The 27,555-nt window shown below is 40.9% G+C and overlaps 2 protein-coding genes across 5 annotated transcripts in view; both read left to right on the plus strand.

Moving 5' to 3' along the window:
- The window catches only part of LOC128747961 (unconventional myosin-XVIIIa-like), a 90,645-nt gene that overhangs the window by 11,673 nt on the left and 51,417 nt on the right, over nt 1-27,555 (plus strand). For all 4 annotated transcript variants that reach the window (XM_053846249.1, XM_053846252.1, XM_053846251.1 and 1 more), the window contains exons 3-20: nt 8,628-8,684; nt 10,654-10,741; nt 12,465-12,571; nt 12,658-12,834; nt 12,906-13,116; nt 13,190-13,332; nt 13,685-13,785; nt 13,865-13,928; nt 14,746-14,890; nt 16,183-16,353; nt 16,960-17,050; nt 17,888-18,080; nt 20,715-20,801; nt 22,352-22,490; nt 24,406-24,565; nt 24,634-24,820; nt 25,522-25,747; nt 26,866-26,975. In XM_053846249.1, coding sequence (XP_053702224.1) covers nt 8,628-8,684; nt 10,654-10,741; nt 12,465-12,571; nt 12,658-12,834; nt 12,906-13,116; nt 13,190-13,332; nt 13,685-13,785; nt 13,865-13,928; nt 14,746-14,890; nt 16,183-16,353; nt 16,960-17,050; nt 17,888-18,080; nt 20,715-20,801; nt 22,352-22,490; nt 24,406-24,565; nt 24,634-24,820; nt 25,522-25,747; nt 26,866-26,975 — 2,457 coding nt within the window. The remainder of the gene's footprint in view (nt 1-8,627; nt 8,685-10,653; nt 10,742-12,464; nt 12,572-12,657; nt 12,835-12,905; nt 13,117-13,189; nt 13,333-13,684; nt 13,786-13,864; nt 13,929-14,745; nt 14,891-16,182; nt 16,354-16,959; nt 17,051-17,887; nt 18,081-20,714; nt 20,802-22,351; nt 22,491-24,405; nt 24,566-24,633; nt 24,821-25,521; nt 25,748-26,865; nt 26,976-27,555) is intronic.
- Nucleotides 441-5,169, plus strand: LOC128747962 (WW domain-binding protein 11-like). Its single transcript, XM_053846254.1, has one exon. It carries the CDS (start codon nt 4,325-4,327, stop codon nt 5,126-5,128), a length of 804 nt encoding a protein of 267 aa, XP_053702229.1. The 5' UTR covers nt 441-4,324; the 3' UTR covers nt 5,129-5,169.

A 27,555-nucleotide genomic window follows, 5' to 3' on the forward strand; every position in this document is an offset into this window, starting at 1 on the left:
CCTGCAGTTTCGTTAAAAATGAATTGATTCATGTTGAATTTAGGTCAGTAGTGCATCAGTTGCCTACACGGACGAATTATACTGGGTTTTAGCGCCCTCCAGTGGATGAAGGGATGTCGCGTTAATCTTGTCATTGACTATTTACGCGTCTTTTCGCATGGCCTTTATTACAGAGCAATAATTACCACATTTAACCTTGCTCAATAATTGCTTAATAATAATCATTATAAATTGCTTTAGCTGGCCATCACTAAATAGTTGAAAGAGCTATTTTATATGGGGATGTGCAGAAAGCGAAAGCCAGTGAAATATTTTTACCCTTAAAATATGAATCAGAAGACAGTATTGTTTTAAAAATGCTGTCGAACTGAAAATATTGTTGTAATAATAACAACTGGTATGTCAGAAAAATATATGATTAATATATGTTTTGATTATGTAATGTACAAATCATTTATATGTGATTAAAAACGTCTTTCCACGTGATAATAAACTTTTGACAAGCATACAGTTGAAAAGGTTTTCAATATTCAGAGGAAAAATATTCATCGTCTTCTTATATTATTCTAATACAAAGCGCTCTTAGTGTCTGGATGTTTGTGGATTTGTATTAGCGATCTAATATTACATTACAAATTAAGGACACCATGTGGTCAGATGAAAACCATTGTATTAACTTCTGTATTTTCTGTGAAAGATTCATGGTGACCTTACAAGGGCCAGAGTCAAATACCACATTTGGCCTCCTTGCCACACTCTTTAAAACAAAATGCGAGATTTTAAGGTTACCAGTAAGTGAAAATAAAACACAAATACATCTCAAGAACAAAAGGAGATGTTGTGTTTCCAAGTGTTTATAAGAGTTGGCGGCAGAAGAAAAGGGTGTCGGGGGAAAGTGGCACTTCTCATTGGTGTGGTTGTGCAAATCCTATTAATAGCCTCTGTATTTCAGCAGCTGTCCCTCAGCTCCCTGCCTAGCACCTCTCAAGTTTCGGCACTCCTCAGACCCAACCCTCCCTCCACAGAAGTTCCCTCCTACTCAATCCAGACTTGTGGGTGCTCTTGCACAGACTCGGGTCTTAGTCCTGCTGTGCCGCTTCAGTGACAAAGGCAAGATTGGAAGGTTAACCAGGCCTGGAGAGAAGGTAATGGACTCAGGCCTCTGGTGGATTGTGTGTGTGTACCGGTATGTGTGCTCAGGTCTGCCTAGCACTTACATTTTTGACTTAGATGGTGTTTTCGGAGTGACTTTTGGAAACTATTTTTAGGTGTCTGATGATGAGAGATGGTGAAACATTGTTATCTAGAGCACAGCTCCTGTGTTCTTGAAGGTCTTCAAACTTGACATGTTGGTTAATCGTGTGATTGGCTAAAATATTTGTGCCTCTGCTAAATTCTGAGCTTTATTAAGTCAGAGACTGGCATTTAGATTGAAGGACAGTAGTTTGGATTTCAATATGATTTAAATGACACGGTTTTACTTAGTAAAATAAAATAAAGTCCTCTCTGTCCTGGTAGGAAATGACATGAGCAACATTTGACATGCTTCCTCACTCCACTCCTCCACTGCAGCAAACCTCATCTGATGCACTCATGTTCATTCATTGCCAGAGCTGAAATCTAACATTAAGGTGAAAAACAAAACCACAAGTCAGATTTGTTATTCATTTAACTTCTCATTATTAGTGATCTTTTTTCCCCACAACCAATGACTATTTATTTAAAACATAACCTACAAAAGGCAAGACATGTATTTGAATGTAGTGAAGGTGAATTGGAAACTTTAAGTACATTAAGTCCTGGGTTTCATTCCACCAAGCAATCTGTTTCAAAGTATCCTAGATCTCACTTACTTTCCTTGAACAAGGATCAATAGTCTCTTTATTGCAGTCAGTTTTATTGAGTAGAGTAATTTTCCTCTTTCTTGGGCTTTTTTTCATCTTGTTTTCCAGATTACTATGTTTTTCCTGAATTACTGAAATACTTCCTATAAAATAAAATCTGAAATAATCTTGTGTGAACCTCCAACCACTGACACATCCTTAAAAAAAGACAATTATTGTGCAAGAAATACTGAGAAAATCAGATAAAATAGCACTGAAAAAAAAAAACAAAGCACCACAATAAATCTGCTTTAAAAGCAAATACTCCAAAGGAATAAAGGACAAAAAAAATCACAACAAAAGAAATAATTACCAATAAATAAATAAATAAATAAAAGCCTGAGATAAATTGCTAAAAAAAATAAAGATTATGCTTTTTCAAGTAAATGCAACACATGTCTGTATGTCTTATGTTGGCTTTCGAAGATGGTCTTTATTCTATGTACTAGGTGAGCATGATTTCTGTTGGCTGCTATGTGAAAAGTTCATGCATTCATCATGCTGTTCATGTCTTCTGTTCTGAGTGCAGTGTGGTCTCTGTCTTGACTGTGTATGTGTTTCAGTTTTCATTCGCTTTAAAACTCCTGCTTTAATAAGCCTCCTTTTCCGTACTGTCTCTTCCACTGTTTCTCATCATTCCATCCATGTATTCTCCCCATAGCCAGCTTGTTCCATGACTTCTGGTCTGTCATCATGGCGTACAAATCACGCTTTTCATTTTGGGAGCAAAAGGGAAGTCTCGTTTTTCTGTTTGTTTGCAACTTTGGCAATGTCAAATGTTTGCTTGACTTGCCTTCTCCATGCATGTCTCTTGAAGAGTTTGGGTTTGATGTTTTTCCTTGGCTTCTTTTTGTTTAGGTTAAAGTTGAAAACAAGCCAGCTGTAAGTGTCTTTTCCACTTCTTTGTTCAGGTTTATCTAGAGGAAAACTCAGAAATTACTTGGTGTGCTTTGGTACTAATAAATACTCGACATAAAAACTAAAATTAGTAGTGATGGGTAGATGGGGTATCATGAAACAGTACTGCAGGTTGATGTGCTAATTTTTAGGGGCCACTGGATGGCGCTCTTGTTTTATGAATGAAGTGAGGTTGCATTGAATTCATTGTTTAAGTCCAGACATTTTACAGCATTCGGTACCACCTGGTGGCCAGTGAAAATCAGGTCACTGTTTCATGAACCCTAATCAACCCTTCAATATTGTATCATGAAACCTCACCTACCCATCACTACGAAGAAGAAATGGACCCACCACATGGCCCAATCTCTCAAGGTTAAGGTTTTTATTTTAAATAAAAAAATAAAATAAAACAAAAGAGTGCAACACTTGACTTGAGAATTAAAGATAATGAGTAGCTTTAAAACCCAGTGTAGCTTGAAAAAAAGTGACTGAGAAATTAATTAATCTTTTGTTTTTTTCATCCAGAATTGATACAAACGATGAGCACTAAATTTCCAAATAATAAAATCTATACTTTCCAATGCGTTAAATTAAGTTAATTAGAACAATAGCAGGTTTTATTGACGCTAAACAGGAGAAAAATAAACATTTATGCATTGAAGGTGTTTAATATGAAAAGAACAATGAAACTGAAAATATAAACTCAACGGTTGCCATGATGAATATTTTCTTAATGCAGGTGAACCACTGACTTCACTGTCTTCCTGACCTAGATGAACTCTGCCTCGTACCCATTACCACCTGGGATTAGCTCCAGTTCTCCCGTGTCTGAGTTCAGGATTAGTAGGAGAAGATAAATGATAACACAGAGGGAGATTCACTTGCTGGCGATGACATACCGATAGAGGCAGAGGTGTTCGGATTAGACCTGTCTCACTGAGTCGGTATATTAATCTACACCCAAGGCAAGCAGTTTATCAGCGAGCCACATGAACAGGAAGGCTTGAAAACATTGTGAAGATGTCTGGTTCCTCTTGTTCAGGTTTTAAAATCCACCCCATATTATCAACCACTTGAGTCCTTGTTTTTAAAATGTTGGCATTATATACTTTCCATTAACTTCCTTGTTATTATAATAACTATAATAACTATGAATGTTGACAGGACATTTTGGAGTCCTAACACCTCATATCATATATTAAGTCTCCAAAGTCTCAGTTGTGACTTCTAATGTCTTCTTTGTACTATGAGATCTTGGTGGTTGTTAGTCTGTAAATCTTATCCCATTTGAAATGAAAATAAATATAAGACGACCCTAATATTGACCAAATCAGTGCGGAACACTAACACAAAGTTATTTATTTCTTCTGCTTCAGCAGTTGATCTATTCTGTCTGGTGATGTAATGGGCACCGTCCTTCTTTTGTCTGTACACAGTCTGATGTTGATAGTGGTCAGATTGCCTCTTCGGTAGACACTGGGAATTCACTGCCATCCGCTGAACCACCAGCTGAACCACCAGCTGATAAGTCCAATAGTACCATGGGTGGTACTGAGCCAACGGGGGAGGAGCAGGGTGCCACTGGTAAGAAGGTGGTACGAGTTGTAAGACGAGTCGTTAGACGTGTTATTCCAACCGGGACGGAGGTCCAAAACCTGCCGGTGACTACTGAGGGATTCAGAGCTGCTGCTGGAGCCGAGTCTGCACCCAGAACATCCAAGCCTGTGCGTGAAGATGGGGATGATATATCCATGGGCTTGACAAGCCTGATGGGAAGAGGTCGAACCAAAGACCACAGACCTCGAACTCGCAACCAGGACCGCAAAGAGGACATGACGGAGGATGGGAAGCAGCAACAGGAGGAGGAGGAGGAGGAGAAAGAAAAGGAAGCAGGCAAGGAAGAAAAGGGCGCAGAAGAACAGCAAGAACAATCGACCCCTTCTATCCCAGCGCAACCTAAACCTAACCCATTCACCCCGCCCCCAGGATTCATCCCTGCCCCCAAATTGGACCCATTAGCTCCACCTGCTGGTTTCATCCCTGCTCCAAAACAGAATCCATTATCACCGCCGCCTGGATTTATCCCAAGAAAAGCTACCCCAGCTCTCACCAAACAAAATACTCTGCCCAGACCAGTTGGTTTCATTCCTGTTCCAAAAGTGGACCCTCTGGCGCCGCCTGCAGGGTTCATCCCAAAGCCTCGCACGGTAGCTGTGAAGAGACCTGAGGTACTGAGTCGGGCAGTGCATGATTGGTGCCATAACTCTGAGTGGAGCATGATGAGTGAATACCACCAGGAATGTCAATCCAAGGGTTGGGGATCTGATGATGCTTCCCAGCTATAGGTCTGAGCAATTCATGGACTGAAAATAACATTTGAAAACATGTTAATAGGGTTTTTTGGTCATTTTAAAAGGTTGACTCAGATTATATAGATTATATACAGATTATATAGAACATTTTTGCCTGGCGCCTCTACCTGCATGCATTCACATCGTGTCAGAGCTTTTTAGTGTCTAATAACTAAACCGAATAATAGCCACCCTTTGGTAACAATACAGCACCTCACCTAGTCAGGTGACCTAGGGTTAATTAAAAGTTGCCTAATGGAAAGAAAATTTGTGAAAGCTATGTGGTCTGATGGTGGTTTCATGTTTATACCAAGTGCGACTTGTCGACCCTCTAACTGCAGCTGAGTAAACCCTAGTTTCCAGCCACCAAGGTGTCTTACCTTCACCTCCCTGGTCACTTTAATAAAAGTAGTCTATGAGGGTCGGGTCTAAAGTGCAACGTCAAGGTAGCGGATCAGAGTGGCAGAATTACAGGCCTTTATCTTCTGTGGAAGTATTTTGATAACCAAAAAATGACCAGCTTCTTTTTCATTTCACTTCTTCATTGAATTTTTAAATTAAATAAATTTTCTCTCTGCTTGCGTCACATTAAAATCTGCGCAGCAAGATCTGATCTCATCTTCAAGTGCGACTGAAAAGAAGCTTGACAGTCTGTCTGTCATGTGTTCTTGGTTGTTAAGGGTTCTGTATTGGGCTAAAACAGGACCTTTTCTGCTGCTGATACTGTTGCATTGGGAAACGGGACCATTGACCACCACAGGTAGAATTGCAATTTTGTTGGCAAAGGGTGGACTAAAGTTTAAGTGTTCAATTTAAAAATTAACTATATAAAATCACCAGACCGTCATTCCATCTTTATCATTTCCATGTTTTTTTCCCATATTGTCACCATGTTAACACGTCATGTAAAGGTTAATGAGACTCCTGGTTCTGCTGAGAACTCCGATGAAAAGTCCTCGGCTGTTTCACTGCCTCAGTCTGGTGAAAAGGTGTGTTTTCATCCCATCAGCTGTTCTTCCATCTCTGTTGTGAACAAAAAACAACTTTCTTTTCATCCATTTCCATTCATCTCACCACCTGCTCGTAACTTCTACACATCCGTAGACTGCAGAGCTGATTCCCTCTGAGGAAGACTACATGCGTGTGAAGAGGATCTTCGCTGTGGAGACCAATGATGTAACTGATGTCTTGGTTGTTTGTGTTGTACCATTGCATATCATCAGTAACAGATGGCTACTTCTGTTTAAAACGACTGCTAGACTCCCGCGTCTCCGTGAGCTGCCTTGAGCTCAATATTTGTCAAGAGTGAAAAGCATTTTGTACAGTATGGATTGTGATTTCAGTAGTGATTATATGATATGAATATGTGTCAATATATTTAACTTCTTTTTGAAAGATACTCTTACTTATGTAACCTAGTTAGAAAATAAGTAGTGATGGGTCGCCAACGTCTCCTGGCACAGTGTCCTCAGCAGGTGTTAAAATTACGCCAAAGATCATGCAGCAGACAGTGCCATCAAGTAGCCTTTGAAATTGAACACGCTGCTTGATGAAACCTCATCAACCCATCACTGATAATATGAATAAAAAGCAGTATTGCATTATGGTATCCCTCAATCTCAACATGTATTAAACCAGCTAGTTTGAGTTTATTAAGCAAGCTGGTTTAAGTTTATGTTATGTGCAAAACTTACTTTGTAAATCTCATTCTGATTATTTTGGAGATGGTATGTTACCTCTTTAAGTGTCATCTTGACTGAATGAGTGACCAAGGACCTATCAGTCCTCATTTAAAAGGGGGCACAACAGCTGTCAAGGTGTTACTATACTATCTGTGCTTGAAGAGGTGCAAGAGACAAGGTGTAGGAGCAGTTGCTTGCTTGCTGAATGGTCATGTTTTTATTTACAAAGGGATTCATTCTGGACTGAAAAATAGGTGAGCTATCTAGGAGTTAGACTAAAACTTTCATTTAGAATCTGTTTGCATAGGTTTGGTATACCTGACTTTTTCATGGTAGTTTTTGGGTTGTAATATATATTTAAATCCCTTTGGAAAACTCTTTATACGAGGCTGAATAGCCTGAGGGGAGCAGCAGAGCAAAGGTAAAGTGGTTTTGTGCAAGTAATGGAAAGGTCATTCGCTCTATGGGCTCCTGGAACCCTGAAAACTGGCAGGAGTAGTTGCGTAGTACAGACACAAGAGATTCCCTTCCTTCTGCGTACAGTCATGTATTCTTGTTTTTGAAGTGAGGCCGTTCTGCATTAACTGTGTGTCAGCGCCTACTCTTAAGTAAACCTATGGGCTGTGTCTGAGAGTTGATGATGCAGCAAAGAGAGGGGTCTTATTTGAGGAAGTCCTGACCATGATTCTGCTGACGATGCTGAGACTTTACTGGATAACTGAGTGGAGGCATATGAATTACTGAGAGAGGATGCAGAGCTTTCAGTTCTTTCCTCAGGTCGAGTCATCGTTAATGGCGTTCATCTGCTGGATGGATGGGATTTACAGCCCAACCAAATGTGGGAGGGGGTCACCTGCTGAAGAGGACCTTGTGCTTCTCTTGATCACAGAGAAGAGGGATAAATAATGAAGTCTTAGACAGTGGTTCAGTTGTTGACCTTGTCTGTACAAAGACTGCATAAGAAGCAGGTGTGATTTGTGTCATGCCCTTTCATATATTTTAGCTTGCTATCTGATGATGGCGGCAGGGAGAACGTTCCATGGTTAAGCTCAGAGATTGGATCATTGCCAGCCCAACATTTGCCCGGGGGCCGTTTTGTCGAGTCTTACAGGCTGAGGTTTAATCAAACTTTGGGTCTAGAAGAAAAAAAAGTAAACAAACGTTGACTACTTTTTTTGTGGATTTTACACATCGAATGTTGAGAATATTAAGCTTCACTAATACACAAGTGGTGCTCATTAGCATTTGTGCATTACATTGCTATTATGACTGTTGTGTTGATGGGTTGGGTGTGGTCATGACAAAAGAAAGCCTTGTGCTTGGGTTATTTCAGTCTGATCTCTTGAAACATGTCTCATGTCTCCTGTTGCTTTCCTTTGGGTCACTGGATGCTGCTGTCCTCTTGGCTGTTTGCATGGCTAGCGTGCCAGAAGCAAAACGACCTCCAAGGTACCTTGTGACGTTAGAGTCATCACTCGCTGGGTGTCATTTAAAGTTTGATCAACTCATCAATCCTTTTCTGCATGACGCTATGTCAGTCAATTCGAAAGCATTCGACTTTGTCTTGTTTTTCTTGAAAGCAGTACCAACCTGCTGTTTGCATTATCTGTTTTGGAGTACATTTGTGTGTTGCCACCTAGACAAACAATTTTCTATAAAAAGTTTTTTTTTTTCTTTATTTTTTCAATTCTAAATTGCATCTATTTTCTTGCGAGTACTAATCTGTGTGGAACCGTTTCAGGGCAGGTTTCCGAACATGATATTTGTTTGTTTTTTCTTTTAATTTAACTCCTGTTTCTCTTGTCCTCCAGCCCAAGATCGCTGTGGACCCAGTAGCCATCCTCCAGACGGCCCACTCCGCAGCTAAGGTTTGACTTGACTGCCTCTGACCCAGTTGTCTGTTCTGTGTCTATTCCCTTGTGGTCTGTGTTTTTGTGCGTCTTTTGGGCCAACATTTAAAAGGGTTTTTAGCTCAGGTTTCATTACTCATGTGGCTCCATCTGTTACACCACCACACAGTGAGTTATTGACCCGCCTCAGTCTCAGCTGTGCTCTGGCTGCCGCCCAAACATCCCAACCAGAGCTGGTGACAAAAGCCTCTTTATTTAGTCCTTTATCTAACGTTCACAAAGCTTAGTCGTTTGCTGGACCAATGCTATTCATTTTCATGTTATCGTGCTGAAATCTTCAGTGATTCCTCCATTTACATTTGGCATTTAAGACCAGAACAATGCAGTACATTATACCACCATTGAATGAGCTGTTGGCATACTTACTGTATACTGCAACATTTAATTTTAATTTAATAATAAGTGTTTTGACATTTGAGTCTAGTGGTGTTTAGTTTACTAACCTCTGATATGTAAAGCAGCGACTCTCACACTGGCCAACTGGAGGGAATTTTAGGGGAAGCTTGTTCTCCCTTCCTCACATGGTCAAATCTCTTGGCTTTACTTTTGCACCTTCCGTGATGTGATTTGGGTTATCTGTGTGTGCGGGCATGAACACCCCCTTAGTACGTGAAGAATGAGACTGATAAAAACACAGATTGTCATTTGTGGAGGACAAACTGTGGCAAATGCAGAAGAGTAATCGGTTATTTTAATTCTCTCCCACAGATAATTTATAGTAGGCGGTTGCTGTTGATCAACTTTTTGCACTGAGCTCTGAAGAAATGAGCAGCTTTGGCACTAAGACGCCAAGTGTTCTTTTGTTTATAATGACAAAACACAGGCTGTTGACTAAAACTCAAGAACAACAGCTGCGCAAACTAAGCCCACGTTGCCATTCCCAAAGCATCAAAAAGGATTGGATGAGTTTCCAATGGTAAAAACTGCTTTGAGCCTCAAGCATTTTAGGAGTCTGTTCTGAATGAACACACCAGGGGGCCATGGTGCTGCTTTAAATAGTGTTTTTTTTATTTATGTCAAAAATATTTGTGCAAGGAATAGGAATGTGCTCACTCATGTTGAATACTATTGTTCAGTGACTGATTTATGTGCTATTTTGCCCCTTTAAAATGGTTCCTTTTTTTAGCGTTAATGTGAGTGAGTGGACCTGAGTGGACTTTTCCAGGGTGTCCCCTGCCATTTGTTGTTGGGAAAGATGTCAGTTGGAATGCTCCATAAGTGAATGAATAAAGAACAACCATTGGTCAGATTCTAATGAAATGATAATTTACAAGTGAAGCGGCCGTAAAAGATGAAGTCTGATGTCTTGTGCTGGAGCAACCTGTCTTATCGCTGTTTTAAAGTATCACAAAATTATCTTTCTGACAGTATATGTGGACGCATTGAAGTAAAACAGCAGCCGTCACACTTCATTGTATTGAGGACACTTTTTGTCATGCTCTATCTAAAGCTGAACTCTTGCTTGACAAGCATCATAATCAGTGCAAATCTTGAATTTCCTCACCAGCACACAAAATAATCTGTCTGTCTGACAGCAGCTCCCAGCACTTGTCTATTGACATGTGAAATTCAAAGGCTTTTAAATCAAACAAGCTGAAGCAAAATAATTGGAACCATGCAACGTTCCAAGCAAACACTACACGTGTTTGATTCGCATTTGCGCATCCCATCCAATGTATAGTCTATTTCTGAGTGATTTTTGACTTGTTTCGGATCATATACTTATGACGCTGTATGTTTTTCTCCATCCAGTGTGAACAAGCCATTTACTACATAAGCTAGTGAAGGTTGTACCCTGGGATTTATGTTGGAAAACACGTCACCTTGCCAAACACTCTGTGCTAGATGTTGTCATTATAGATGTGGTCAATATTGCCTTCTCTTTTACGATCATCAGTAGATTGAAGTTGCTTATTTTAACCTCTAGGGCAGGACTGAGGAGCAGATCGCAGCTGAACGAGCATGGTACAACAACGAAAGAGTCTGGCTTGTCCACAAGGATGGATTCTCCTTAGGTATGTGAACACCGTCAACACTTAGTCCAATTTGCTCCGAGATGGTGCAGTGATGACAGCCATAGTCTTGCAAAGCCCCCTATAAGTTAATGTCTTTGTTGGTGTACCTGTGAAGGCTAGTGCCACTGTTATGCATGTGTGATTTAGTTGTTTTTGTCCTACCTGATTCATAAATGCGTATCTACCTATATCTATCCATCTAGCGCAAGTACAGTATGAACAGTTATTGGAAATGACTTGCTCATCTTTAAGCAAGCGTGTGCTTGTGATCGAGACTGCAAGCAACCCTAGAACCACCTGCAAGTGGCTCCCCATAATGTGAATGGACGTGGGTCACCAATGGATATTGTGTTTATGTTTCTTTTCCTTTGACTGTGAGCAATATTTCCATAGAGAGGTAGATGTGGCAATGATGTTAACTAAGAATGTACAACAAAGAGGCCAGAGGAAAAAAATGCCTTTGATGGTGCTTGAGCCAACAGATGTGGTGACAAATCCTTTGAATTCCTTTGGAAGTGCAACACCTGTAAATTTGAAATGAGGTGATCAAATGTGCTCACAAAATGTTCCGACCAAGAAAAGAAATCCTGAAACAATGCTGTTCGGGATGGATTAACTGATGACATAAGGGAACTCACTGCACGAAAACAAACTGCACATTCATGAAGAACACAAGGCAATATGGGATATGAATGATGATCTGCACAAAGCAGCTCTCATTTTTGCTGTACTTCAGTACGTAAAAGTGTTTCATTGAAAAAGGAACACGAATGCACATTGGGCATGTTTCTGGGACTATTTCCTGATATAATGGGTGCGATCATGCCACCATACTGAGACTTATCAAACACGGACACTAGGCCAGGAACCAATGCCTGCATCCAGGGACACAGGGTCACATGCTAGGTTTGAGACATCGTTCTCCTGCGTATTTGGGATTATGACTTGCTGCCCAAGATCAACCTGGTTTGATCGGTGGGTCCATCATACGACAGCATCTCCATGCTGCTGGATTACGTTGTGGACACTGACTGACTGATAGAGATAGCTTCTGTGGTGTGTCGACGAGGCAAACGTGGAGACATTGCCTGAACCATTCAGATTGTTATGGCAGTAAATTTCCCACGTCATTCCTGTCCTTGATTTGAGGTTTCATCAAAATAGTTGTTGGAAGCCAAAGATTATGGTGCAGAGTGCCACCTGGTGGTGGTGAAAATATTTCATGAAACCTCATTGGCCCATCAATGATTGCTGCTGGTTTTTTTGGGGGGTGTTCGTTTTTGGTTTGCTTTTACAGGCATTTTCAATGGTGTTCAGAAGGTGTCTGTAGTTGGAATTCATATTGTGGAACAATTGTGGGCTGGTAAAGAGGTTGCAAAAGAGTCAATATGATTGGATTAAACTTTATTGATCATGAGGAGTGATGGACTGATGTACTTTTGAGTGTGAAAAAAATCCACTAGAAATACATTAGCGCACTGCTAGGCCAATAACAAATTGCTCTTGCAGTCGTTGCTCTCAAACTTTGATGTTAAAATAGAACAAATGAGTCCACGCTGACACAGGCTGCATGTAATTAGAAAAATGTTCACAACACTGCACACTTTAATGAAGCTTTGATATGATTAAAAGATACAGCCGGAAGACATTATTCGATGCTTTAGATAAGATGAATCATTCGGGTCAGATTGTATGATGGATTAACTCCTGGTTCTGGGTGCAGCCACTCTCTTAAAGACGGAGACCGGCTGCCTGCCAGAGGGGAAGGTGAAAATCCGCCTGGAGAGTGATGGATCCCTATTGGATGTGGATGAGGACGATGTAGAGAAGGTATTTAATCATGGAATCAGCTCCCAACCTCGTTTATTAGCGGCGACACCTGCAGCGCGTGTGACCGCGTCTGACTTTGAACTCAGGCAAACCCTCCCATGTTTGAGCGGGTGGAGGACCTGGCATCGCTGCAGTATTTGAACGAGTCCAGCGTGATGCACACCCTGCGCCAGAGGTACGGCGGTAACCTTGTGCACACCCACGCTGGACCCAACATGGTTGTCATAAACCCCATTAGTGCCCCCTCGATGTACTCGGAGAAGGTGAGCTTCTGATAATTACATACACAGTAGCTGAGATGTTGTTGTTACAAAGTGTTTTCTGTCCCCGCCAGGTTATGCAAATGTTCAAGGGCTGTAAGCGGGAAGACACTGCCCCTCACATTTATGGAATGGCTCAGACAGCCTATAGGAATCTCCTGACCACCCGCCAGGATCAGTCTATCGTTTTACTGGGTAAGAGTGGCAGCGGCAAGACCACAAACTGTCAACACATCATCCAGTACTTGGTTACCATCGCTGGCAGCTCCAACAGGACCTTCTCATGTGAGTTGATGCGTCATAAAATAAACAAAACCATGTGCCAAATTTTAATAAACAAGTCTTATTTCGCTTGCAGCTGAGAAATGGCAGGCAGTCTACACAGTTTTGGAAGCATTTGGGAATGCCTCCACTTGCATGAATGGGAATGCCAGCCGCTTTTCCCATGTTGTTTCGCTGGACTTTGATCAGACAGGCCTTGTGACATCAGCGTCTATCCAAGTATGTTTGTCATCTCATCTAGTTCATGGATTTGAGGGAAATATCTATCTATCTGTCTGTATGCCTGTCTGTCTGTCTGTCTGTCTGTCTATCTGTCTATCTATCTATCTATCTATCTATGTACTGTTATGCATTTATATTAATTGAGGCTGGACGAAAGGCCGCACCATGAGAAGCCAAATGCCGATATGTGATACTTTAATCAGCTCTAATTATTTCCCCAATAATAACTATCACCACTTATTCAACTTTCACTTTATCTGATGGCTACAGTGGGTTCAGAAGAAAATCACCTCAACTTTCCCCTGCCTGTAATATATTACCATACTAACATATCCTTGTGGCCTCGCAGACGATGCTGCTGGAGAAGTTGAGGGTGACCAGACGACCAGAAGGAGAGTCCACTTTTAATGTCTTTTATTACCTAATGGCTGGAGTGGACTCGTCACTGAGGTCAGTGTCTGGATACACACTTGTTTTGCTTTTGCAGTGTTGTAAGCTAAGATGTAAACACTGCATTGTTTCCCACCAGAACGGAGCTGCACCTTAACCACTTTGCTGAGAACAGCGCATTTGGAATCATGCCACAGGCAAAGGTAAAAATCCTGTTGTTCAATAAATAATTCCCTACAAAAGGGGTTCTATTGACATTTAGCTCACCTTCTTAGTAGGAAAAGGGTCTGCTTCTTAGTCTTTTTTTAACTTAATAAACAATGTTTACCTAAGATTACTGACGTATTTGTGAGAACATGAATATGCATTTTTTTTATTTCAGACTATTTCATCTTATTTGTCATAAACATTGACGATATTACAAAAAGAGTATCCTAAGCGTGAAAGGAGCCAGCGTAGGAGAGAAAATGCACCATTTTAAGTAAAATTATGAGGAAAACTGAACATTTTAGGTGTGAAGATGATAACATATCTTACTATGTATTAGTTATGACAGTGATAAATATAAAAATTGCAAAAATGAAGATTGTAAACCGCTGTTTGTTTTCCCAAAGAAGCGCTTATTTTCATTATTTTTATTAAACATTAAAAAAAACCCTAATTACTTTTGATGGTCGGTATATACATTAAAATGGCTGTGTGCCTCAGCCCTGAAGCTGTCTTCTTATGCGTGTCGCAGACGCTGGGCACCTTTTTTTTGTTAACAACTTGTCTCATGGATACTTTCATGCGTGTGCCTCTTACCATTGTCTATTCATGTCACACTGCCTCTCTATTTATACCACCTTTAATGCTCTTGATAGATAGTGCCCACTGAAAAGTCTGCTTCAACGTAAAAATATATATTTTTTCATCACATATTTTACACATCCTGTTGTCAGAATGAGTCTCAGCGATCCACCTTAGCTTTCTAGACGACAAGAATGAAGAATGTTACGGACTGCATGTGATCTATGGCAGGCGGAGGAAAAGCAGCGGGCCTCACAGCAGTTCTCAAAGCTTCAAGCAGCCATGAAAGTTTTGGGGATCAGTGGCGATGAGCAGAGAGCCTTCTGGCTTGTCCTCGGGGCCATCTACCACCTCGGAGCTGCCGGCGCCACGAAAGGTGAATTATCTGAACTGCTGCTGCTGGGATCCTGCTGTGTTGGGGACAGCAAATTGCGGTGATTCGATTAATTATTATCCTTGCGCGATGAGGGATAGAATGTCTTAGTCTCTCCACAGTCTTACGACTCCAGGTAACCCCTCCGGTGTGATGCAAGAGGCTGTAAGCCCAGTGTTCATTATCACTTGCTCACGGTTAGAAAGCTCAGCTGCCGCTGCTGCTCTGGATTTAATATAAACTAATTTATGACATCCTCTTTTGCGCTGCATAAGCTGACACATTTAGTGCTGTTTAAATCAATGTACTTGTTAAGCTTGTCTTCTCAGTGATAATTACTAAATAAATACTGTAGATTTATTGTTTGAATATTGAACTGACCTGAACTGAATCTGCTACTAGACGTTACACAGGTGTACGTGACGTAAATTGCAGCTAGCGCTTTCATCAAGTGACTTATTGTATAGTGTATATCTAACTATATTTTTTGTATCAACACCCACTCTTGAAAGAAGGCCCGTAATTAAAACATAAAAATTGCATTACTGAGTAACACTCAGTAATGCAATTTTTATCTAAAAATGTGATTGTTAGCTGCATTATGAAGCAAAGCATAATGTTATGGGTGATGATATTAATAAAAAATGAAACAATAAAGCGATTAACTTTTAAGGGTTTGCAATATCATGACCACCAGAGGGCAGCAGTGATCTCTATTTAACGCGCAATTCAAAGGCACCAGCGACTAAAATGAACCTTAATCATGAGTCTGACAATGATAAAATGTGGTCCTTTGAATGTAAGTACGCTTTTAGTGCAAATACTGTGGGTGTGGGGTTATTTTGAGCTTAATTGTGATGGAACAATATCCATATTATCCAATATGTTTGCGTGCATCTGTACTGCTCGGCTTATCACCAAGAGTGTGTGGGTGATGAAACCGATACATTCCACTCCTTTGAGTCTCTTCATGGTGAATTAAAACGGAAGTTCTTGTTCATATCAGCATGAGTCCGTCACGCAGTTACCAGATTAAAGAGAGACACGTTTAATATTCAAAGGACTTTTATGTAAATGATTGATTTCTTTACCGATAAGTTTGGCTCTCACCGTGGAAAAAGTGTTTTGATACTGTGGGGAAAAAGCTGTGGGGCGATGCTTTTAGTGGCTGAGACAGTGTCAGCTTGACCAGAGACGTAATCCCACCCTGTCAGAGACAAGATAGACGCAATGCCACCATGTGCTCCTGATGGTTGGCAGGAGGACTAATGGAGGTTTTAATGCACGTGTCTCAGCTGGCAGGAAACAATTTGCCCGTCATGAGTGGGCCCAGAAGGCTGCCTACCTGCTGGGCTGCACCTTGGAAGAGCTCTCCTCCTCCATCTTCAAGCACCAGGCCAAGGGCACCCTGCCCAGAGGCGGTATTGTCCGCCAAGCCGTGGACGAAAATGGCGCAGCTGAAGCAGGTATATACACGCTCTCATCTCTCACAGCCAAACCGGATCCCTTCCTTTCACACGTTGTCATTCCGTTTCCTCACTTGTGCTTGTCACCTGCTGAGGGGAAATACATGCTCTGTGGAAAGTAACGCTTATCTTGGTAATGAATACGACAGCTCTACAATGGCAATTGACGGATAAGTGCACACTTCATGTAAGGACAAGTCGTTTTGGATCCACTCTGCATTCATTGTCCTTGAAATCACAATTGCCTTACATTGATTTTTCACACGTATGACTTACATCTCATGCTGAAGGGCAGCTGGAATTTACCTTACTTTCTCCATATTCCCTTTAACTGTTGAGCGTGGACGTGTGAAAACCCCCCCGATGCAATAAACTCTTCATTGGTGTCAGTGTGGGGTGAATTATGAGAGATTAACTGGTGGCTGTAACCACCAGGCACCGACATGAGCGTGCACCATGTGAGCTGACCCGCTCTCAAACACCTGAGACCTGAATGACATCACTTTCCACTGAGCATTTCATCAGCCGAATGACCCCCCCGTCACTTTTATTGTGTCAGAATCATTGCTTTCATTTACTCTGCTCAATTGCTGATTATCTAAACAGCATCCAAGGCAACAGCGATGGAGTGTTTGGAGGCCATGGCGTCTGGTCTCTACTCCGAGCTCTTCACTGTTATCATTTCACTGATAAACAGGTGAGTGTTTTTTTGAACATCAGTGTATCGTGGGCACTGAGTGATTTCAGACACCATTTACACACATACTGGACCCACAATCTGCGAAAAAGGTCCACTTGCAAATAGTCTATTTGATGCCTTGGGAGTGAGAATGTGTTGGTTCCTTCACTTGGTATCATCACAAACAATCAAGCTAACCAAAATACTGACCTCCCAACGTTAACCAGCCACCTATGTATATACCTAAAACAGCAAGTTAACATACTTACGCACCTTTTCTCCAAACCCAATATACGTCCATTTATCTGTTCAGTTGGGTTGTTGCAGTAAACAAATGTTTGTGTGAGGAAAGTTATTAAATCTTAATTTTAATTTTTATTAAATCTAAATTTTAATTTGCAGTTCGAACACATACAAAATGTGCAATTATTTTTTGATGAATTGTGTGTTAATTCTTCACTTAACGCTTCACTAATAATTTGTCAAGATTATGAATTTTAATCTACTGACAGCCCTAAAAATCATAAAACTGTGTTCCTGATTGACTGAAAAATGGATTTTGAAGTATTTCTTATTGTCTCTTCAACTATGTTTTGTTTATTCTGTCCCTGCTCGACCTATGGTGCCGTGGAAAGTGGCAGAAATTGTTTTTTTCTCTCTCTATAGTAGCTCAGTTTCCAGATGTGTGACTGGTGATGTGGTTTGAGGGCAAGTCTGGATGTTATCAAGCAAAGGTGACGTTGCGGCGTGCAGAGCGAAGGTTACAGCACAGGGTTATGGAATGCACAGAATCAATAAAACAAGGAAGGAACAGTTACAACTTGGTTTTAAAATGTGGGTACATGTTTGCTTCAGGGCCTTGAAATCCAGCCAGAACTCCCTCTGCTCTCTGCTCGTCGTTGACACACCAGGCTTCCAGAATCCGAGGCTTGCCAAGCGGGACTACGGTGCAACTTTTGAAGACCTGTGCCACAACTACACTCAGGAACGTCTGCAAACACTCTTTTACCAACGCTCCTTCATCCAGGAGCTCGAGAGGTATAAAGAGGTAAGGGATCGTATGATGCACTCTTCGTGTCTTCTTTGATTTTCCTCTCTCCTTTTGTCTGCGGCGCCTTCTCTCTGATGTATCAACTCCAATAGCGAGAGTGTCCACACATCAGATACCCCCTCCACCTCACCTGTCACAAGCTGTGACAAGCCCAGGCAGTTCATGAGATAGACTTTCTCATTAGCGATGCCAGTCTTCTCCTCAGCTCCGATCAAAGCCGAGCCTCTCTGTTGGAGGACACACCCAGCTACAAAGCATCCAAGGACCTTCTTTCTTCTCCTAAATATCATTGCACAAACTCAATAATAATGAGCCGATAAACATAATTCTAGCCTAGATTGCAGCCATTATCTTGTTTTTCTTGGAAAAGCCCTTCTTGTTAAAATCTTCACACCGTTTTCATCAGAAACATGAGTTAGACCTGCGACGGCGCAGTCGCTTCCCACCCACATCCTTAGCCTGAGAGAAAAGTGAAACAAAGTAATGCAGGAATGTGATATCGTCTTTCTTGTCAGTGCTTTTCAAAAATACAATAAATCTGTGAAGCTGCAATTGAAAACTGGGTCAAACTCGTGTAAAACAGCTCTGGGTATCAATACAGTGCAGTGACAGGCGGGTTAAACTGCGATCCAAACAAGTGCAATGCTCTTTATACTTCCTAATCAAAAGCCATTGAGCGCTACGGTGTCAAAATATTTCCACGCCTATCTGTCATGATTATTACTGGTAACGTTTTCTATGCAGTCTGCTTGAGTGCTGTCACATGTTCGTTTGGGTCTGGTGAAAGCAATTCTTTATGCGTTATCCTGGAAATGTTAGTGCAGCTTCAGTAATGAAATATTTTCATTTACCTATAGGGAAAACATTGGTTGCAAATGCCAGGCGATTTTATAATAACAGATTTAATGTGCTCTTGCATATTATGTCCTTTCATTTAGCAGCATGCTGGCGTGTGTTTACCCAAGGCACCGTCCTTCCTGGAAAGGGCACTCAGGCTTTCTTCTGAAGGGAGGAGATAGGAATTCCAGCCCTATTATCATCTCATATCATCATGGTTGCCTGCTGTTGCAGTTCAGACACACATTCTCCCTTACGAGGAGTACGAGTACGAGGGTGTTTAATTACTTCCATTTCCGACTGCGGTGCCTTTTGACCAATCCTGGCCCCTTCTACCCTGTCAGCTTTCATCCAGACTCATGATTACCTGTGATGAAATAAGCGCAGACACATTTCTGACAGAAACTCTTGTGAGGTTCAAATCGGTGTGAAATTGGCTGGCTATTTTTCAAAAATCGTTTTTATTTAGGCAGCCTTGTGGTTAGCAGGTTTGCAGATAAAAGGTTGCGGGTTCGATTCCTGGGTCTGACCTGTAGCCGTTCTGAATGGCGTTTGCATGTTCTCTCTGTATGCATGTGGGTTTTCTCCAGGTACTCGGTTTGTCCCCAAAGACATGCACACTAGGTTAATTGGACACTCTGAAATTGCCCCTAGGTGTGTGTGTATTTGTGTGTGTGAATGGTGTGTGTGCCCTGCAATGGACTGGCAACCTGTCCAGGCTGTATTACTGCCTCTCGCCCAATGACTGCTGCACTCCCCGCCACCCTGAACAGGACGAAGCACTGGTTGACTTACAATGTATGTATGTATATTTTATAAAGGGGCCCTGTTGAGGTATTTTCCCTTCAGTAAACAAATCTGACACGCCCATAAAGTAGCTTTGCATACAAATAAATCTGAAAATGTTTGTATTTTCCAAGTTATATGTAGTTAAAGTTTACTAAATGGACAGGTCCCTTTACATAGAATCAGTGACCAAACAATAGTGCTGTGCTTGTGAAACGGTTTTGGAAGCAACTAAAATGAATTTGTAACAAAACTGAATTTGGCACCATGATTGAAATGCATGAAATACTATGAGAGTAAAACAATCATCAACGATTATACAGAGCGAAAAGAGCGCCATCCACTGTCTTTCTTTTACACTGCCCATGATGTCTGGATATGCTGTGGAAGGTTTACCAGTTAGCATGCAGTGTAGAAATAAATAGATAGCTGGTTCAGGGAGACTTTAAGTTTGTTATCTGATCCATTAATAGTTGAGAAACTGTTTTTTATATATATATATATATATATATATATATATATATATATATATATATATATATATATATATATATATATATATATATATATATATATATATATATATATATATATATATATATATATATATATTATAAAATGTGAGAAACTGAACGTACTGTACAAGTGTGTCAACCATGTCCAGTAGTTGGTGTATTTATGTAAAATAAGTATGTTTTTTATATTTAGAATTAAATCTGTCTTTTCAATGGAACATCGGGTGAGCCGCTTAGCACCTGACTCTCAGTGTCGTTCTGAGCTAGGATTAAGTCAGTGCTACTGTTGTACTCCTCATTTGCGGTCAAAGATAAGCATGTGTTCAAAGAAAACATTTATTTTGAACTAGCTTCATTAATCACATGATGCTGAAAACCTCGTCCACTCAACCTTTCTGTCTACCAACACGTTCCTTCCTCCACACTCACTGTTGGTTGCTTTTATATCCAATTATATTCATCATTACTGGTGATGCTTTCTTGTCTTCTCCAGGAGAATATAGAGATTATTTTGGATGAAACTGACCTAAGCACGTCCCTCTCTGTAGCCGTGGTGGACCAAGCATCAAGTCAAGCACTGGTGAGGAAACTTCTGCCTTCGAGATACTCCGCTGCATCTGCATGCTGATAAGTTGTTGGTATTTTCTGAGCATTTCTCTGGAGTTGGTGTGATTAGTTGCTTCTGAATGTCTCTCTAGGGGACCTGCACGCCTTTCATGTTTTATTTTCACATAGTATCCTCCTGGCGATGTTATTTAATTGGAAAACGAGTATGATCTTTCAGCATCAGAAGTTTTCTTTATGTTAGTGTGCAAAAAATAAAAGGGTGTTGTTTGGCAGAGGATGGAAGCATGGGAAAAAAAATCGATGTTTGGCCTTTGCTGCCTGTGATCTGCTCCATGGAAACAGAAATGACGAAGTTGTGAGAGTTATATCACTTTGGTTTGTTTCCAATGCGTTTGCAGTGAAGGCTTTCCTTTTTCAAATTGTCCACACACTAATGGGCATGTGGCTCAACAAAAACAGTTTTCAAAATTGTTGCTAGCGTCGACTGTACATACATGTAGCATGGAGAACATTTTGATCAACATTGCGTTGTTTGAGTCAGCCGGCTTTCATCAAAAATAGATTTCTTGCAAATCACCAGCAGCCTCAAAGATGTCATGTTTTTCCTCCCAAACTGATCCTGATGCTGTTGCGGTTGGTGTGTTGTGTTGTGCTGATAACGATGTCTCCAGTGTCACTTTCTGTGCAGTTTTTGCTTCTGTCGCTGTCCATTCCCCAGATGCCAGGATGGATTCAGTGAACAGAGATTTATACAGCAGCAGCAAAGACATCATTTTCTCTGGAGCTCATTTTATCTACAGAACAATACCCATGTCTCCATTAAATACCAGAGCGGACAGATGGATATTGATGAAAGGGAAAATATTTTTGTGCGTGCTGTTGGCTTGACATCATTGTTTTTATATTGCTTTCATTTGAAATGCAAGAAATAGCCGTTTCTATCAAGGTAATGATTAACGTATATTTTTCAAGGCATCAATGTGAATCAGAAGCTACAAAAATAAAATACGAAGTTAGTCAAAACAATTTATTGAGAATTAAATGCTCATTTACAGTTAGTATTGCATAATCTAGTTTACTGTCTACTGTTACTATGCTGTCTATACTGTTACACTAGCGGTCATTAAATAGATGAGCATGAAGCTTTTCAATGTTTGCAGCAATTGCAACTGTGTTTCTGTGGTTGGCACCAAAAACTGTTTGGCGTCTTTCCTTTTTGGGCCTTTGTTTGTGATTCAACAGACAGTAAAAAGAGATTGATACTACTTTGTAATTAATGAATCTGTCTACCCGAGTTAGATCACTTTTTTGCTTGCTTTTCTTTAGAATGGTTAGTATGAAACACCGGGAAAAAAGACCTGCTTTTTGTTGGGACTCTTTCAACAATTCCAGTTCCAGGGATGTCTCGGCACCATCTGAGCTGTGCCTCCCCAAATGACAAATATATTTAACATCTCATCTTGTATTTTGCATTTATTTTCATAGTTCCTTTTTGTTGGATTTTGCATTGTTTACATTCATGTCTGGTGTTGCACTGAAGAACGCATTTCTTTGCTTGAGCAGGTGCGTTCTGTGAGGACAGATGAGGCTCGGGGTCTCCTGTGGTTGATTGAGGAGGAGTCTCTACAGCCTGGAGCTTCAGAGGAAACACTGCTCGGCCGCTTATTCAGCTACTATGGACCTGCTGAAGGCGAGAGTAAAGGTGAGAGCAGCCCCATGAGCAGCCCACATTTTGCTTCGACAATTAAATGCTGGCTTATAATCAGTGAATGTATTTAAATGACAATATCCACTCCCAACATTACAATACCAAATAGATCAATAAAGTTTGTAGTCATCAATATTAGGTATTATTTTCAATACATTCCACAGCATTGTTGGAATTTGATGTTCCACCAATCTAACACATGTCAACCGAATTTTTATCCCACTATAGTTCATTTTTAGAGTCCACCAAATGGCACTTTGTAGTTGACCAACTAATGAAACCTCACATCATTTCTAAACTAAGTGCACCATCTTGGGGCCTCTAAAAATTAGGACATTGTTTCGTCAAGCCTGAAATATTGTTTCACGGTCGACGCACCGCTATGGAGGATAGATAGATGATGCCTCGGTGGCTGTGTCACACACTCGTTCCCTGTATCAACTCTGCTCTGATGCTGTGTTGGTCTTCACCATTACTGAAGGCAAGTATAAATAGATTGATAATAAATAAACAAATGATCTGACAATCTACAGTCAGTCCCATCAGATATTATTGTTGTACAACAGAGTGTCCTGTAGGGGGTGAGACAGGTTGGCCATCATTGATGACGGCTTGGTCAAAGTCCTCCCGTCTCCCGCCTCCTCCACCGAGTCCAGAGAGCAGCCGATAAGTGAGCTGGCCCTCTTCACTAGTCTGTCCTGCCTCTTTCTGTCCCTGTCTGTAATGCCCAGCAGACGACTCCATAGAAAACGACTGATGCCACCACAGAGTCACAGAAGGTCCTCAGGAGTCTTCCCTGCGCCCCAAAGGACCTCAGCCTTCTGAGCAGAAACAACCTGCTCTGCTCTTGAGCATTTTGAGTTTTTAGTCCAGTCCAGTTTGTTGTTCAGGTGAACACCCAGGTGCTTGTATGATCCCACGTTCTCGATGTCGGTACCCAGAATGGCCCAGGTGCCTGCAGAGGTCCACCATCAGCTCCGCGGTTTTACCCGCGTTGATCTGGAGGTGGTTTCTCAGGCACCAGTCCACAAAGTCCTGTGTCAGCTACCTGTAGGTTTATGTTGAATGTATTTTTGGTACCTTTCTGGCTGGAAAAGTATTTGAGGCCTTAGCTATAATAGATGGCTTTTTTGGCTGAGCATTGCTGGAAACACCTTTCAGTGAAATCAAAGCGCTTTTGTGTTTAAATGTTGGTCAGCAGACAAGAATGCTGCTTGTGTTGCTCAAGACACGACAGAACTGCACCACATTAAGTGACTTTGGGGCGATGGAGAATGAATGTAATGCGCAGGATGCAGGATTGAAGTTTACTTTAGATCCAAATCATGTGGAAAAACTCAACTTGCACTTCAAATTGCATGTTTGTTGTTGGCTGTGATCCAATTTTGATTTGTCAGTCTTATAAACCAACTCTATGTCAGTCAGGTATCAATGTTGTGAAAATGCACAAACTATGCTAATGAACCAAAGTTCTTGTTGTGGTTGTCATGGTTCACGCACCAGTTAGCTACTGTAATTGGTTTAAAACAAATAGCTGTGACAGGAATATGGAAAACATTTGGACTCAAATCAATCAGCCAACTGGTAAGTCAACTGGTTGTTTAAATCTTTTACTACAAGATGAAAATAGTCCCACACTTCCTTTTTTCTGTGACATGATGACATGTCAATCAAAGGCTTCTTTCAGCACGTGCTGCCACTCACACAACACAGTTTGACGCTTCACCTTCAAACGACACAGCAGCTGAATTGGTCATGTTAAAGTCTTAAAGTCACACTCGCATGGGCAAATATCCACAGGAGGGCTCACTCAATGTGTTGATGGTTCTGCATCCTTGTGCCATCACCAGGTTTTCTTTGTGTTTCACTCCTGTGGTAACCTGGAGTCTCACATTTTACATCATTTTAGGTCACACCTTCCTCTTAAAGAGTGAAAAGCACAATCATTTCCTGCTGGGCCACAGTCACGAGACCGAGTGGGTGGAATACAACACCCGTGGGTGGCTGAACTACGCCAAGCAGAACCCTGCCTCCATTAATGCTGTCAGTCTTCTGCAGGACTCCCAGAAGTAAGTCAGGATGCTGGAAGAACATAGAGTCTTGTGACTTTGTCTAAGATGTAATGCATCTTTTACAGAAAAATCCTCAGTTCACTGTTCATGAGCCGAGCGGGTGGAACCACTGTCCTTTCTGGATCCATAGCGGGACTTGAGGGTGGTTCCCAGTTATCTCTGCGAAGGGCTACGAGCGTGAGGAAGACATTTACCTCAGGGGTGGCTGCTATCAAAAAGAAGTCCTTGTGCATCCAGATAAAGTTACAAGTGGTGAGAAAAGAGAAACCTTTACCAGCTACACTAATAAATGGTGCATTTTCCCAGTTTTCCTCCAAAAGTTGACTCATACTGTCATAAGATGGCCTCGTTTAATTTTTCTTTTTGATTGGTTTGTTTTAGTATTCGATGTCTTTTCCTTAAACTGACATGATATTTTAAAGACCTCTGCAAAGACGTTTTCCCCGCGGTGTGTCACAAAATAAACTAAAGCCATGAAAGTCAGACAGCGCCACCACTTGGTCCCTTCGAAGGACAGTTTACCAAATCCCATCTCCATTGAAGTGGGCCATTCTGACCTGAAGTAGTCTCCATGTATTTTGTAGATTGTGTCGTTGAGTGCTACTTGGTGAGCATGTCTCTCCAGCAATTGAATGGCTTCAAATTTGGCATCCACCATTCACTTATTTTTTTGTCCATGATTGTCGCCACTGCTCTCTTAAATGTTTATAACCATATGAACAATCACACTATATTTGAGTTTCGATAGACAATGATACTGAGTGGGTTACAGTTCGGGTTATCAATAATAAAGTCACATTGTATGTTGAATGTCTGAACATTTTTTGATGCTACTGGTCATTTCATTCCAAGTAAAAATACTGCCTGCTCAACATCTTATAATATTTTGGGATTACTTAACAATGTCCAATTGTTTAATCTTTTTTAACGGTCACTTGTAATGCCCTCTCTAGGACGCTCTTCTTGACATGGTGCGGAGATCCAGAATTCACTTTGTGCACTGCATATTGCCCAAAGCGGATGCCCTGAAATCTCTGAGTGGGTCCCTGTTCAAAAGCGGAGAGAGTGAGGGTCAGGGGGAGAGCGGAGACCCTGGCTTAATGCAGCTGGATGTTGCTTTGCTGCGTGCTCAGCTGCGTGGCTCCAAGCTGCTTGACGCTCTCCGGATCTACAGGCAAGGTGAGGTAATTCCCTGAGCACACATATTTAAGATAAATCATGGTCATGGAGCACTGATGAGGCATAGTTTGCATAGGAGGACTGAAACAATGAAAAAAGAGAAACACTACATGATTGTGGGAGACACTTAGCAGACTAATGATGTCTTTTTAACCAGTTTATATCAGGATTTTGACAACACTTATATGAAATAGTCAATGAGATGTTTGGTTTTAAAATTATTATTAACACGAGAAGAAAATTATTAAATCAACGCATGTAAAAGAGCAACACACAACCATGCTCATGAGATTAAAGCAGTCACAAATATATAAAAATAACTACTGTGTTTGTGTTTATAATATTGAAAAAAAAGCTCAGTGGTAAATAACTATCACTTCAACGCACTTCATTACTGAAGTATTGTATTGGCACACGGCAAAACAGATACAATTGAGAGGCTCTCAGCAAGACACAAACTAGCTACCTTGGTATCCAAAGTGATGTAATCGAGGCTCCTCAGCATTTGTTGAGTATGCCGTATTCTGGACTCTTTATTTGTATTTTAAAGTGAAATTTAAAACTTCAAACCTGTATTTTAAGGTGCAGCTTAATCAATGTTAACGTATTTTGTCACCATTGTCACGATTAACGATTAACTTCAACAATTTGATTGTGTTTTATGAAGTCCATGTTTTTGCTTATTTTAACCAAAGTTGAGCACATCACGGTCACAAGCTAGTCATCCATTGGAATCCATACGCCACATGATAAAAACAGAATATTTAAAGTTAACATTTTCTTGAAACCTTTTTTTTTTCACAAAAACCTTACAATGAATCAAAAAGCTACAGGTAAATACATCTATGGACAAAATATGTGCTTAATAAACAGATATTTTGGCCTATAATAATTTTGAATATTCACCATAAGGATCTTCCGTAATAAATAAAAAGTAAAGCATCATATGATAGTAAACAGTAAAATAATATTAGCAATGTAATTCACTGGCAAAACAAGAAATAATGATCTCTTCGTGAAATAAAATACAACATACTTCCCCTCAGTATATATCAAATGTGTTTTTCTTTCTTTCTTAAAACAACGATATTATATCATACGTGGATATTCATTCGCAGGTTACCCTGACCACATGGTGTTCTCGGAGTTCCGACGACGCTTCGATGTTCTGGCACCTCACCTCACCAAGAAGCTGGGAAGGAATTACATAGTCAAGGACGAGAAGAGAGTGAGTTTGAAGGATCAGACAGTGATGAGGTTCATGAAACCATATCTTGATTATCAGAGGCCACCAGATGGCACTGTCTGCTGCAAATTGTTTGGACTTGAACAACTAATTCAATGAAACCTCGCATCCCTTTTACCCAAAGAGCACCATGAAGTGGCCTCTGAAAATTATTAAACTGTTTCATCAACCTCGCAGTCCTGTGTCATGATACCTCATTGACCCGTCCCAAGGCTCAGGTGTTTTATATCATGTTTATGGATTAGGCCTACATTGTAAAGGAAGAGCTCGATGTATGACTCTGCCTTCAGAAGAAGGAAGAGAATGTTTCTTTATGTGATGTGTAAACAAGGTTGAGGAAAAGCTCTGTATCCATTGGGGCTGAGTTACAGTGGAAACACTGGTGAGCAAACCCGTTTCAGGCTGGAGCCTCCACGGTGCAATTGACACCACATACATGTACTAATGTGGTAATCCGAACCAACCTTCACTCTCAGAACCTTTTCTTTTTAATGATCGTCACAAGGGATGTGGAAGACTTCTTCCCTCAGCCTGACAGATGAAAAGAATTGTACACAGTTTT

The sequence above is a fragment of the Synchiropus splendidus genome, chromosome 17, assembly GCF_027744825.2.
Source record: "Synchiropus splendidus isolate RoL2022-P1 chromosome 17, RoL_Sspl_1.0, whole genome shotgun sequence".
Taxonomy (NCBI): domain Eukaryota; kingdom Metazoa; phylum Chordata; class Actinopteri; order Syngnathiformes; family Callionymidae; genus Synchiropus; species Synchiropus splendidus.

Excerpts from the sequence above, each read along its gene's own strand:
- LOC128747962 (XM_053846254.1), top strand. The coding sequence starts at position 4,325 with ATGGGTGGTACTGAGCCAACGGGGGAGGAGCAGGGTGCCACTGGTAAG.